The following is a 15,951-nucleotide window of genomic DNA, read 5'->3' on the forward strand; positions in this document are numbered from 1 at the left end:
TCTGAAACTAAATTAGCATGTATAAGTTTACGAGTCATATAATTTTCATGCACATATTCTAATATGATAAGATAAGATATGTATTGTTAAAATTATTATCATTATTTTATTAGTCTGAAATAAATTTGCGGTTGCATACCTCTACAAATATTAGAATATTCTAAGATAAGACCGTGACAATAGTGTGAGAAGGATTAAAAGCATGTTTAAACAGATTTAAAGTCCTTAACTTATAAATTTGAAATAATATATGTACATCGTTAGAATTATTACTCAACTTTTGACTTAAAAGTCAGAAAATGAGAAGTTTAAAATTTTGAAATATTTTAATAATTTATATTTATTTTTCAATTTTGACTTTATATAAATGTATTAATCATTTTAAAAGATGATGTAAATTTTATTATTATATTAACTTTTTTATACCTAACAAACTATAAAGAAATTCAAACACATAATTACTCATCATATTTCCATTTATTTCACTTATAAATAACCATTTTACTCTGCATCTCTTTCAATTTAACTCGAACGGTCTATAATTCTCGTAAAACAGAAAAGGGTGAAAATTTTGGGCATTAGGTTTCATAGTGAGAGTTTGGATTGAAGAAAACAGCCTAATTTCAAACATAAACCCTCTTCAGGTTTTCCATGGCACCCCAGTTGGAAATTTCAGGTAAATTTGAATTGGGTTTTGTCTGAATAAATCATTCATCTTCTATCTCACTTATCTCACTTGTATCTTTTTATTTGTTTTTGTATAGTTAGAGAACCTGGGGGCTTAACTATATGGACTGGACCACCTTTCAACAATTCAATACCAAGTGTGAAGCTTGAAAAAATCCCTTGTAGCAGTGCAAGTTTTTGTGAAAATGGAGCGAGAATTATGGTGATAAACCCTGGTTCTGGTATATGTATTTATGATGCTACAAGTTTTGAGCAAGTCAGGACTTTTGATGTGGTGGATACACTTGCAGCTACATTGTCTCCTTGTGGGACTTATCTGCAGACTTTTCAGAAACCCGTTAATCCGAAAAATGTTACTTTGTGGGATATTGGGTCAGGGGATGCTGTTTATCAGTTGTTCCAGAAGAATATGACCAAGAGTACATGGTATATTTTGATTTTATTTTAGCTAAATTTTTTGGGTGTGTGATATTTTTTTTTTTGCTAAGCGGGTGTGTGATATTTGCTTGCTATTGTAAGTGTAGCTTTGTTATTAGTAGTATTAGTTTGGGGTTGTATTGATCTTTTGTTGATTTCTGATAATGAATCGAATTGTTGAGTAGGAAATTGATCTCTCTTTCACTCCTTTATTTCACAAAATACGTGTTTTTGATCAAGGCCTGGCATCCGTGTGGCTCTATGATATTCTCCACCGATGTTCAAATTTTCAGTCTAGGAATTGTTGAATTATTAATTTTATATATTTTTTATATTAGAATCGGGTAAAATATATATACATGCTGTTGAAGTATGTTTTGATTATTTATTGATGTTCATGAAGGCCTTGCATAAGATTTAGTTCTGATGAAGCTGTGGCATGCCGTTTGGCTACGAATGAAGTGCAATTATTTGATGCCATGGATTTTACGAAAGGGATTGTGAAGAGGATTAGAATTCCTGGTATTGCTGGAGTAGAAATTTCTAAGAGACCAGGGTCTCATGTTGCAGCTTTTGTTCCAGAATCAAAGGTTTGATAATACAGGGGAAATAAGTAAAATAAAGTGATACATATTAATTTGTATAAATATGGATGTGGATTACATGCAGGTTTTATCGTGCTTCATGTTTGATCGCAGAAGTTGTCACTTTCTAACTGTGTTTAAACTGCAGATGATAATTACACTGCTGATATCTTAGAATTTAAAGCACTTGAAAACTCTAAAGTTTTAGACGAAAGATGATATGTCATAGTCAATCTTCCATTTGACTATGCTTTTTGTTAAATGATTCTGTAGGGAATGCCTGCTAGTGTACAAATATTTACATGTGGAAAGGATACTCTGAGTGAACCTGTTGCCAGACGTAGTTTCTTCCGATGTTCAACTGTGCAATTAAATTGGAATCATGGTTCTACAGGGCTTTTGGTTTTGGTTCAGTCAGATGTTGATAAAACTAATCAGAGTTACTACGGAGAAACAAAGTTAAATTACTTAACAACAGATGGGACCCATGATGGACTTGTACCTCTTCGTATGTTTTCTTTATAATTATTAAAACACATTATATTGGATATAGAGTTTTTTTTTTATATAATATATTGCTTAAGACACTTTCAGGTAAAGAAGGTCCTGTGCATGATGTTCGTTGGTCATTTTCGGGAAAGGAATTTGCTGTTGTTTATGGGTGTATCCTTCACTGCCTTTCTGGCACCTTAGTGGTAATCATAGACATTAGAAAAATTCAATGAAATATTTTTGTAATGAAAGGCTGATTTTTATCATAGTAGGTTAAACAAATAATCTTCTTAGCAAATACTGTTGGAAGTTGGAGGCTTCTGCAAGAATCTAGTCTTTGTGCACTTCACCTACCAATGAATTACAAGATTTTATTTTGGGTGTCGATCAATAAGAATATTGGTTCTGGGTGAAGTTCCATAAAGCTGATGTTTACCAAGTCTTGCCTGCAGTAATCATAATAATTTGGCATGTGCATGTGCCACTATTCAAAGTCTCAAACTTACTTATTCGAAGTTGGATGCCTATCATTGCACACCCTAAATATCTGCCTTGCATGTTGCGCAAACTGCATATTGTATTATATTGTAATGCACTTCAAGTCCGATATGCACTATTCCTCATATTTTCCAAAGTTGTGCTGATATTTGAGCACTTCTGATTAAAATTTGCATTCATGCCTGCCTTGCTGTACATGTACAATAATTATTTGCATATATTTATATGACTGCTTGCAAAATATTAGCTCTATGATTTTTGTAGTCCATGTTTTCCTCAACATATTTCAGTTATGCCTGCAATGGCAACTATATTTGACAAGAAGTGCAATCCACTACTAGAACTTGGGACAGGCCCATACAACACCATCCGGTGGAACCCGAAAGGGAAGTGTATCCTTTTGTACTCAATCCTAGTAACTTGTTTCCGCACGTATTGTAAAGGATACTAGTGATTTTTTTGAGGCTCGAGGTTCAGTTTTTAGGAATTTTTAATCGCATAGGTCATTGTTAGTACTTTTTTCCTTAATATTGTTTTATTCAGTTTTATGTTTGGCAGGTTTCGGCAATTTACCTGGTGATATGGTAAGTTTAATTTTATTAGTTTATATCGTAAAAATGACTATATATGAAAAAGAAAATGATCTGCTCCTCTGAATTTGATTCATACAAAATTTAAAAGGGTGTACATTAAATCTGATAACTTGTCCTTCCAAGTCTAGCTTAGAATTGGTGCAAATTATCCCTTCTGCATTTAGGTAATATTCCTCATTATTGGTTGTTCATATGTTTATAATGGATAAGTATATATGCACCTAGAGATGCACTTTGGAAAAATTTGTATTTTTGAAAATTGGACGGCCGGGCAAAAAACGGATCAGATGGGGCCGGGCTTCTGTAAAAAATACATAATCTGGTTTTGGGTTTTGGACCGGACCTGATGGGGCTGACTTTTTTTCCAAACACCTGAATATGATAGTATAATATTATATAGAAGTAAAAGAGAGAACATCACAAATGACAAAACATATATAAGCTAAAATATATTTCTATTTTACGCACGAGCTTGACTCAATTACAATTTAGCTACGCTCATCTTGTTCTTCCCCTTAAATTTTTGCTCAAGCTAGCTTTAGAGCAATATTACAGCCTTCGACATGGCCATTTAGTAACAACTAAAGACATCCCAAGGGGCATGGCTCAGTCTTTTCTTATAATCTCATTTTTCTTAAAGATAAGCAGATTAGCAGAGTATTTAGGCTCCTATTTAGCCTTTTTTCCAACCAGGTATATCTTTAGCCATGTGTATGATCTATAATAGGGATTGGGAATAAAGACATAAATTGGGGGTATTAGGTATGTGTATCTATCATATATGATCTGTCACATATTATCTATTTATTGTGCTTCGGGCTTATATCTGGATTAATTCGGGCTTTATCTGGTGTGATTCAGGCTTTAATCTGGATTGAACTGGGCTTTGATCAGGATCAGATTAAAAAGTTGTGTTTTTTTTGGGGATCGGATCTAACAGACTTTCCCAATTTAGATTTGTGTGCATCTCTATATGCACCTTTATAATTATGTATGCATGTTTCATTAGGAACTGGACTTTTTATTTTTTTTCGTTTATGAATGTTTTGGTATATGTTTAACCTAAGAACACAGCAGATCAAGGATAGAAATAAAAAATTACAGTGAGATTTAGGCTAATAACAGATAGAGAAGATAGTGAAGAGAGAATATAGAGTAAGACAAGTAGAAAAGATGAAGTTTAGAGAAAGGTGTTGTAGAGAGAGAGAGAGAGAGAGAGAGAGAGAGAGAGAGGGAGAGCAGAGAATTTAGAGCGAGAGAAGTGGTGGAAAAACATTTTGATTTTCTGTTAATGTATCCAGAGTTGAAGAATTACAACTTGTATTGGTATTTGTACTACCAGTTTACTAATAGTAATGACTAGTTTTCTTTTCCTTATACGCCTTACATTCCAGTAATATTACGCGTCAATACAGTCTAATATATATAATTATACTGTAGTATTTAATTGGCTTCCTAACAACCCCTCTTCTTGAAGTAGCACCAGGTCCTCATGTATGACAGAAAAAATAGGAAAATTGAGCTTGAGTAAGTCCTCATCCTCCCAAGTAGATTCATCTATACTGCATCCCTTCCACTGCACAGCACCTGGTACACCACCTTGTGATCTCAAACTACACTCCTGCTATCCAGTGCTCTCAAGGGGCTTGGGTCAATTATGCCCTGCTCTGTGACTTGAGGGAGTTGACGGTGAACCTTTGCTTGTCCCACAACCCTTTTTAGTGGGAAATATGGAACACTTTATGCACTTTTGAAGTATTAGGGAAATTTAATTTGTAGGCTACATTTCCAATCTTGTCCAGCCAAAATACTTTGCAGAAGTTTAAGTTCTTCCTTATAGCCACTGTGACTTGTCTATAAGGTTGTAACTTCCCTTTCTGTCCTTTTGCTGTTAGACTAAATCTTCATACTTGCGTGTGATGTCTTCATTCTTGGCCGTGGATGGTATGCTGTACTCATGCACAATCTGGTGCCTGTGATTCTAAACAGGGCTTGCCAAAACTCACTCAAGAAGAAGCTGTCCCTTTCACATACAATGGACTCAGATTCTGGCAGTCCATGGAGTCTATAGATATGCTCAAAGAAAGAAATAGCTAAGCTCTTTGTTGAGATAGGGTGCTGCAAGGAACAAAATCAGCATACTTGCTGAATCTGTCAACCACAACCCCAATGAATTCAAATCCTCTGGACTTTAGAAGACTTGTGGTTAAGTCCATAGCAATATCTCTCCATATTTCATTAGGTATAACCAGTGGTTGCAACAACCCTGGTTTCTTGACAGTTTCCCCTTTTACCTCTTGACAGACTTTACATTGTTTGACCCGTACATCTATATTTTATCATATAGTTGGCAAGCAAAGCACTCACTAATTCTTTTATAGGTAGCCCTTTTGTGATAATGGCTCCCAACTCCATTACTATGCAATTATGTTAAACTCTGACCTTGAACTGTTAGAGGAAGTTTGATGGTTGTGTTAAAATAGATGGAGTTATTGCTATAATGTAGCACCAAAAAGTGGTTTTTGGTGCTAAAGTAACACCATGTCTTCAATTGTTGGTTCTATATCTTGTTTCAAAATAAACTTATTCTCAGTACCCCAATATTTCAAATACAAAATTAATTTTTCTACCTAACTTTACACCAAGTACCCCACTATTTTTACCTTTCGGATGACCTGGCAATTATAGTTCCATCTATCTTTTGTTCTATATTTAAAACAAACTATAACATTGTTCTACTTTAGCACAAGATATAGAGCACCATTCGAGTGGTAATTTTTAGTTTCTTTTCTATAATATAGAGAAAGAACAAGATATAGCACACCATTGGACTTGCTCTTAAGCAACCCTTTTTTATTATTTTATCATACAAAGACTTTTAAACTTTAACCTCCTCTCTCTAACCCCCAAAATTCAGCTGAAACGTCTCAAGTTTATTTGTGAATTCCCTCTATATCCGTTAGTTTACTGATGTTTGGGGAGGGGGCAGCATGATTTTAAGTCCATGTTTTATTGAAAACCATTGAGTATAGAGTTTATCAAGAATGTTGTATTGAAAAAACCATAGAGTATAATGTTGTAGGATGTTATAGTTGGTCTTACTTTTGATCATTCCATGTCGGCGAGAATGACAAATGTAGAGTGGACAGTTTTATGTAGGTGGACATTCTTTAACACTGCAAGTGTCCCTTTCGTAGAGGTCTAAAGTCTAATTTTTAAAATTCAATGCAACGAGGGTGGCCAGGTAGGAGGACAGAGTACAGTAGTTTGGAGTTGGGGGAAAGAAGATACAAGGGAAGAGCCTTAAGAGTAACCTTTCTTTTTTGTTTCTCTGGACTTATAATGCATAGATTAACTTTTAAAACCCATATGTTTGATAAAATTGAAGTGTTTGCCTAAATGACTTCATGTTTAGTTATATCTTTCTTCAGAGGTTTCTTCCTGCACACAATTTTCAGCGAAGTTAGGACACCACAAATTTATATTTAGTCACGTTCTCTTTATGTGCATTTATGTTTTCTTAAATAATATGCGATTTGTTGACTATTTGACCAGGTGTTCTGGGACTATGTTGAGAAAAAGAAGCTTGGAACTACGAAGGCCGAATGGTCGGTGACAAGTGAATGGTCTCCAGATGGATGCTACTTTCTGACTGCAACAACAGCCCCTAGAATGCAGGTTGACAACGGGTACGTTATAATAGGGGAAGCGCTGGGGTTTAGATCTTAATAATGAAAGCATGCAAGCACAATTCTTTGTGCATAATTGTAGTATGAAAGTTGAATTTTTCGCTGCTTGTAACTTTAATTAATTGTTCACTATTTCTTATACACTTGATTAATTGGTAAAGTTTTAATGTCTTGGCAGATGTGATAGTATAGCTATTCAAAATTTAAAAGTATATTAGTATTTTGATGTATGCTAAAGATATATGACCATTAATTTACGAATAGTTACATACTGTATTTACAACCATTAGAGCATTTATCATTATAAAGCTATTGTTTTGTATATAGAAGATAGGAGGCACTCGACTTTTAAGTAATATCGTGCTAATGTAAGTGTCATTTTATCTTCTTTCATACTATTTAGTCTGCATTTTAACAGTGTTAAGTTGTTCGGAGCTTAAGTAATGACGTTTATGTTTCTATTCTCTTTGTAGAATAAAAATATTCCACTACAATGGATCAATGTATTTCAGAAAGACGTTTGACAAATTGTATCAGGTCAGTGTTTTGATTATAGTTTTTTGATCTTATTTTATTTGCTGTTGTCATCTTCTAATATGGCATGCTTGTTTATAGGTTGACTGGAAACCTGAATCAGCTGATAAGTTTGGTGAGATTTCGGAACTTGTGGAGTCTATAGATTCCTTAAATGTTGGAGAAGCCAAGACACAAGGTTTTTACTGATATTTGGACGTTCTGAAAGTTTCACATCTTCTGATTATATCGCTTATTCTAATAGTTCCTTTTTGCAGTCAAAGGACCAAAATCTTCTCAAACATCCACGAAATCTGCATCCACTAATCCTCCTGCACAAAAACCTGCAGCATATCGCCCACCTCATGCTAAGAATGCAGCTGCAGTTCAAGCAGAGGTATTGAGTTCTGAACTGCGTTTCTTTGATGATTTTATTTATAACTGGAAAATCCCTCGGATTATTCCTAGAAGTCTGTGGCTTGGCTTGTAGCTATTACAGTAGTAGTACAAGTAGCAAGAGTAATAGAATAATTAAATCATCAAGGGTAATTGAGTTGTTTCATCTATCAGTCTATAGGTAGAGAAAAACACTATAATTTCTGTTGTGTTGCTTGTTATGAAAAGGTATTCTATTTCCACTAACTGTCTCTCTCTCTTGTTTACTCTGCACTTTCTCTTTCTGTAGCAAACTCTGTGGAATCATGTCTTCTCTCTAGATAATCTCTGTTCTCTCAAGTATTTCTGCAAGATAACGCTCTTCCTACTTGTTTTATTGCATTCATAAAACAAAGGAAATACTAGTAACAAACCATTTACATATAGATAAAATGATGTCAATTGTGCATGTCTTTATTTTGTAGTCAAAACCTGTTTTGTAATCTGTAAGTACAAATACTGGATAGTTGCGCACGATCCTTGATATTAAAGTGTTATACATATATATGGGATGTATGCATTCTACCTGCTTTCGATATATCGTTCTACATCAAATTGGTATCAGAGCTGAAGTCCAACTATTACTGTTCATACCCACACCCAGATCATGTCCAGTGGACATGGGTATAAGGGTAAAAATGGAGAGTTCGGGTAACAGACTCATAGTCTAATGGATGATGCAAATATTCATAAATTTTTGCTCAGCTATTACCTCATTGCGTGGGTTATATACTAATTTAATATGAAAGTATGCAATGCCTTTTGATGGCTGATTGGCCTTCCGAGTAAACATCCAGTGCTACCTCAAACTAATTTTAAGTATTTAGCAATTGCTTCGTGCTATGTAGTCAACAGAGTTTAGAGAGTCTTAGTCTAGTCGGCCCATTTGATTGGATAAAATTTTTTCCAGATACATGGTCGAAAATTTGAATTTTCTGATTGTCATTCTAAAAGCGCAAAGCAACGGATTTTGAAATAACACTATTCCATAAACTTTGTTGTGTTCTTATATGTGAACGCTATTTGATTCTAAATGTCTTCATATACAAGTTTTTTTAGCTGTTATGAGTTTTCGGTAGTAGTGTTTTTCATTTGTTGCTGACGAGTTCCCTTTTTCCTCAACTGACAGCTGTTTGGAGGCGGCCCTTCTGCGTAAGTAAACTTCATCCATGTTTTCTGTCTTCTATGATCTGAAGTATATAATAACAATACTTTAACTCATAGGTGAAGATAAATATAGATTGGCTTATAAAGTTGGTAAACATTGAAAAAACTGAAATGGTTAGGCAGCAAAAGGGTTCCTGTCATTGTTAAAAGCTGTTCATGTTGCTTCTCTCATTCATTGTAACAGTGAGCTGAGCAAAAATGCATTGAAAAACAAGAAAAAGAGAGAGAAACAGAGGGAAAAAAAGGCTGCTGAAGCTGGTGGCAGTGGTACATAATTGAATCGCTGGCTTGTGATATTTGTATATTGCTTGCCTGAATCCCTGTCCTTATCTGGATTCTCTTAGGCTTCGGGTTGTCAAGAAATGACTTGAAACTTCAAATCCCCTATGATGGCCTCAGGCTGTATCTGGTTTACATAAATATTATGTCCAGCAGAATTTTTGATCTTTCCATCTTTCTTTGTCTCTTTGCACGATTACATTTAAGGAAGGTAATTGTAAACGCTTGTTTTGTATTTGTGAAATTTGTTGCAGTAACTTTTATTGTTTTACCGAAAAGAGACTAAGTTTGTAACAGTACATTTATCGCAACAAGTTGAAATCAGGAACAAGATGAGATATTTCTGAATTTGGTGATTCCAGGCATTCTGCATGATCCAGGCATGCATTTTCAGGTTCTCATAAGTTTTCGTTTGACCCGGGATTTTGACATTTGAATTAGTAAAGAATTAATGTTGCTTCGTTGCTCATTAGTTATGAAACAAATATTACAGTTACGGCCTCTGTTTTGAAATATAGCATAGCTTGCGTGATTTTTTTGCATAAATTTCTTGGGGGTGTATTCGATCGGGATTTTAATGGATTGTTTTTAGTATGTATTTTAATGGATTGAATGTGATTTTGATTTTGTGCGGATTGTTGATAAAATATCGTAGAGTTTGATATAGATTTTTTAGGATTTATTGATTTAAGCACAATGCTTCAAAATCTTATGGATTTTGGTGGGATCTCAGATTCTTTAGGATTTAAGTACAATGCTTCAAAATCTCATGAATTTTGGTGGGATTTTAAAAAACTTAAAATATATGGAAGAATCTCACAAAATTCATCATTTTATGAAATCAAAGAAAATCTATTAGCATTTGAATATTATCAGATTTTAATGGATTTTAAACAATCCTAATTGAATACTATTTTTAAACCATAATTTAAAATTTTAATTGAATACCACCATATTTTATAGCATAATTTAAAATCCCAATTGAATACTCCAAGATTTTAATGGATTTCAAACAATCCAATACACTCGGATTTAATGAATGAAAAAAATCCTTTAAAATCTCAATCCAATACTCTCTCCTAAGTTTTTTGACCGCATAGCTAAAATAAATATTTTTATAATATTTTTACTGAATTATAATTTCAATCATATATTTTTATTTTATATTTTAAAAAAAATAGTAATTCTGCTATGTAATCAGATAATTTAGAAATGTATGTCAAAAAGTCAAATTACATATTTTGCAATGGAGAGGAGTATAAATATATTACTTCATCGCTAAAATAAGTTTGTCAAGTATAATAATTATACTACTTATCATGACATAACTATTAACTAACTAGATGACAGATTGCTAGTTGTACTTGTTTATATCCAAGGGTCATGTTCAAAGAGAGAACCATGAGAGAGATAATCCATAGAACTCTCATCTTATTTCTAGTATTAGTTGGGGTCCAGCAGGAGAATTTCACATGTAAAAAATGTCAATATCTATGTATTGTATTTTAAATTATTTTTTAACACACACAACGATGAAAAAAACATGTATTTAGATTTAGATTTTAAAAGTCTATTTAAAATTTAGGGTTCCGCATCAGAACGTTAGTGGTTCTGTGGTTCTGTTTTAAGGAATGGTTCTCTCTTGAGCGCGATTCTTATAAGATGTACATGTAAATAAATTTATGAATTTATGACACATCTTTTACTGCGTGTAGAATTATATATATAAATAAATTTATTATACACATTTTACACTGTGTGTAAAGGAAGTTGTGACACTTTATTCATCTAGTATAATTGATTTTAGGAAAATTCCAAATAGTAGCATTGTACTATTGGCTTTTCCATTTGATCCCACAAGACATTTTGGTCTTCCATGCGGTACCACTGAGCTATTAAATTGTACCGTAAATGCCCTTCCGTCAGTTGAAACGTTACTTAGCCGTTTAAAAAAAACAAAAAAAAACTAAAATAACACGTAATACAGTTTTAAACATATAAACAAAAACGAAGTAAGTATAAAAACATAAAAACGAAATGTTGAGTGGAAGGGGACTAGGGTTTAAGCACGGTGATTTGGGAATCTGCTGAATCCATTGCAATCAACTGGAATCATCTCGTTTTGCAATCTCGACATTCTAAAGGTACGTTTTTTAATCCATTCGAAATAGTCCAATAACGAATGTAGGCAAATGCATTTTAACTGTTTGATATTTGAATGTGATGGTCGGTGTGTTTGCATACATTGGAACTATTAAATATCAATATGTGTTATGTTTGTGCATACATTGGTGTGTTTGTGTATATATATTGGTGTGTTTGTGATATGTTTGTCATGTGTGTGTTTGTGTGCTTCAATGTATGTGTGTGTTTGTATTTACAGATGGACGATGTTGAGAAAGTGTTAGAGGTTTGTTTGGAGGGCTACACGTGTTGACATTAGGGTTGATCCGGATAAGACATCAATGTTGGATGTTGTATTAGATTATGAGGAAGACAGCAAGAAACAAAGGCTGAAATTGAATTACCATTTCCTGGTTTTTACTATCCGTTTAAAATGGAAACTCAACCATTACTGAATGATGAGCATTTGATGAGAATGTTTAATAGGCTGAGTGATAGGGAGATTATACCCATTACTGTCGGGACTGTTATAAAGCCAACAGAATATTATAAGTTGGTTTTGAATTTTAGGAGGTCGAAGGAACAAAATAATAGTGTCGAAGGTGGTCATCAAGGGGGGAGGGGGGCTGGTGAGCAAGTGTGTGGGGGGGGGGGGGGGGGTGTCTGTTGGTGAGCAAGTGGAGGGGATTGCAACAACTAGTAGTTCAAGGCGACAAGTTAAAAAAAAAACCAAATATTTCGGTTTCGGCTTACCAAATGCATAGGCATGCTCATTAGCTATAACCTGGCATTGGAAATTCATAGAGAAAATTATTTTTGGTGCTTAAAAAAATTAGAGACATACACATATTACCCAATGTCATTATATTAAGAAATTAATATAATACATACAATTGGTCAAAAATGAAAAAAGGAAAAAAGTTTTAAAATCCCTATACAAACAAAAAGAACACTTAAATATGCAGCAACAGCTTTCACCAAGCCTTGAAAACCTAAGATTAAATAATAAGCTGACATTGCCTAGAAGCACCTGTAAATTTTAAGAAGTCTTGTGCTGAATCTAATTTCATCTTAATGTTTGGACAAAATACCACAACTTGGTACGAATGTTGCGATAAAACTTTCGAATGCTCAGTAACCGTAGCAATTAACTTGACATCAATCCCAGGCGACATATTAAGCTTCCTATTATTATATATAAATCCTTTAGGAAAATAAGCACCATCAGCAGCACTTGAAGAAACCATAGACATTTTCAAAGCACTATGATCACCTACATGTTGGTAGAAATTTGGGAGCATTGTGGCCCAAAGTATTTGATCACCGTAAAAACCGGAGATCGCAACATTTTCATAGAAAAATGTTGAATTATTGCTCCTGTTTGTCACATTGAACATTAGGTTCCATCCCGAATTGATCTTGTTATCTGTTGGTCGATCATAAGCAGCTGCAACAACGGAATCAATCGAGAATTCGTGTTTTCGGACTTGATCATTTCTGTGAAGGTAGACCTCTGAGCCGCAATATAACAGTAACAAGAAAAAGAAAATGATGGAAAAAATGTCTAGAAAAAGGTTCCAGTTGAATCTTTTTGATTCAACTCCAATCGGTTGTTGTGGAGTTAAAATTATGGGGGTGTCTGTGGTGTTTATTGTCGCATAGCCCTCCGCCGCTGAACGTTGAAGAGATGATCTGTCTCCATTCATGGCGAAGGACTTTTTTCTGCCGGGAAGGATTTTTACATGAAAGGTGTAAAAAACTGCACAAGAAGAAGGGAAATTGATGTCACTTTTCTCCCATGCTTTCTTTACCTTTAAAAGAAAACAAAAGAAAGGAGTTCAGAAATTAGTGGTTCGTTTAAACGGAATCTGAGAAATGCTAAACATAGCTTATTTGCATGCATAAATCGTATCACCTAAATAATTTACACACGTCCTTTTTCTTACCTTGTATAGAGTTGCAAGAAACACAACCATTATTATTAAGATTAGCGAAATAAAATAAAATCTGTCTCTACAGAAAAAAATGAAATCCATCAATTCACCACTATTATGCCAAGAAACAACATAGTTAATGTTTTGATAATTTAATAAAAGTATATTCATGAAAACTACGCACTACATTTAAAAGTTTAATTAATTAATTAGTCAACTGCTCTTATGATAAATTACAGGGGTTTTATAATAATTTTCTAAGTCCGAAACATTTTTTTTGCAAAATACTATATTTTTTCAAATATTTTGTAAACATACAAAACTTTTGAAAATATTCGCAAAAATACTGTATGCAACCTATTTCAACCACATGCAACTATACTTACAACTACATGCAACCATACTTGCAACCCCGCGTGACCAATTAACTGAAATTACATCTGGTTGCAAATCGTATCTTTACTAATATTTTATAAAAAGTTAGTATTTTCGAAAATATTTTTTAAAGATAGTAAAATCGCAAAAAAAAAAAACAACTTAGAAAAAGTGTTAGTTTTGATAAAAGCTAAGATGCAACCAGATGTAGTATTTTTGTAAAAAATATTTTAGACTTGATTATTTTGAGAAAACCTGTGTTGACTCAAACACTAAATTTCTGAGAGCTCTATGTAAGGAATGATAGATACTCAATCCTGGGTCATGAATCATCAACATCGGTATATCCAAATATTGTGTCTCTTGATGAAGTATATGAAATGATAAAACCCATAATCTAAATCTAAAATTTTATCTCTATTTATATCTAAAATAGAAAATAACGAAAATAATATATTGATATAAAATTATGTCTCAACACTATCATCGTTTTTGAATAAAAATATATAATCCGAATCTATAATTTTGTTACTATTTATAGTAAAAAGTTGCTTTTTTGTAAAATTTAAAATTCATAAGTATACTTTCATTTTCATTTTTCTGAATAAATTATTATAAGTAATTTCTCATTATAAATGATAAATATAAAGTTAATAATCATATTGTTGACCTTAATAAGAATTTATATTAGGGGTTTTTTCATATATACCCATATTTAAAAGATTTTATGAAAAAATACTATCATTTTTTTAAACAAATAGCAAAAATACTATCTTTCAGAAAAAATTTGCAAAAATACGGTGGTTGCATATGCAACCATACCTGCAACTGCTAGCAACACTATATGCAACCACAAATGCAACTTTGAAAAAATCTATTGAAAATTATATTTAGTTGTAAAATAAGTTGCAAGTGGTTGCAAATTGAGCGGCCCTGCGGGACCGATATTAATATAACAAAAGCAACTACAAAATCAACTCAAAACAACCATTATCCCTAATTTTTAAGAAAAACAACCACAAAATCAACTCAAAACAACCATTATCCCTAATTTTTAACAAAAGCAACGACAAAATCAACTCAAAACTACTATTTTCTCTAATTTTTAAATACTACTCAGCCTCCACCCAAACACAAACTCTACACACCCACCACTAGTCACCATCGTCACCACAGCCGAACCTACACAGTTCTTCCCACCTCCTCATAAATCAATTCTTTAAAAATCAGCCTTGGCGGAATTGCCGTCACTCTTTGTCTCGAATCCCACACAACTACTGCAATATGTTGTTCTTGAATCTAGTATCGTGATTTACATCGCGATCGAAAGAACTAGTGTTGGCATCGTGGTGATGAAAGGGGGAGCGCGAGGAGAGAGAGGATAGTAAGAGGAGAGTGGAGAGAAAATCGACCTTGATGAAAACGAAAGAAAAATGGCAAGAGAGGAGATGAAGATGCGCAAGATGGAACAAGTCTCATATATGTGCAAAGCTGTTAGTTGAATTTATAAAAGAAACGTATTTTTGCAATACTTTGAGTAGTTTTGCAAATAATTTGACAAAAAGGATCATTTTTGCCAAAGTCCCTTTATATTATACCCGTAGCAATAATAATTATTTATTACTTAGCAAAAAAAATAATTATTTATTCTTCTTATAAATAGTTGAGATCTTTTTAAAAATACCCATCTGTAAAATTATTTTTTTAAAAATACTACCATCTTTTTCATTGTTTTTAAAAATACCTTTTCATAAATTTTTTTTTTCAAAAATACGATTTGCAACTTTTGCAACCTTGGGCGGCGCAGCCGTAAAAGTTGCAAATGAGGTTGCAAAAATTGCAAATAAAAATGGAAAGTTGCAACTGCAATTGCAACTAGTTCAACTGAAAACTGTAAGTTGCAAAAGTTGCAAATGAGGTTGCAAATGAAGTTGCAACTGCAGTTGCAACTTTTGCAACTGCAATTGCAACTTCATTTGCAACCTCAGTTGCAACTAAATGCAACTGAAAACTATATATAGTTGTAAATGAGGTTGCAAAAGTTGTAAATGAGGTTGCAACTGCAGTTGCAACTTTTGCAACTTCATTTGCAACCTCAGTTGCAACTAAATGCAACTGAAAACTGTAAGTAACAACAGATGTATGGTGTGCCCCTGGCGGCGCC

At 33.4% G+C, this 15,951-nt stretch overlaps 1 protein-coding gene across 1 annotated transcript; it reads left to right on the top strand.

Moving 5' to 3' along the window:
- The first annotated feature begins 519 nt into the window (after positions 1-519).
- LOC108199570 (eukaryotic translation initiation factor 2A) lies at positions 520-9,702 on the top strand. The gene is made up of 13 exons (XM_017367448.2): positions 520-676; positions 765-1,113; positions 1,508-1,694; positions 1,962-2,196; positions 2,283-2,351; positions 2,969-3,070; positions 3,222-3,262; positions 6,827-6,960; positions 7,434-7,497; positions 7,576-7,672; positions 7,752-7,870; positions 9,038-9,060; positions 9,260-9,702. Exons 1-13 carry the CDS (start codon positions 652-654, stop codon positions 9,348-9,350), a joined length of 1,536 nt encoding a protein of 511 aa, XP_017222937.1. The 5' UTR covers positions 520-651; the 3' UTR covers positions 9,351-9,702.
- The last annotated feature ends 6,249 nt before the right edge of the window (positions 9,703-15,951 follow it).

This window comes from Daucus carota, chromosome 8 (genome assembly GCF_001625215.2).
Source record: "Daucus carota subsp. sativus chromosome 8, DH1 v3.0, whole genome shotgun sequence".
Taxonomy (NCBI): Eukaryota; Viridiplantae; Streptophyta; class Magnoliopsida; order Apiales; family Apiaceae; genus Daucus; species Daucus carota.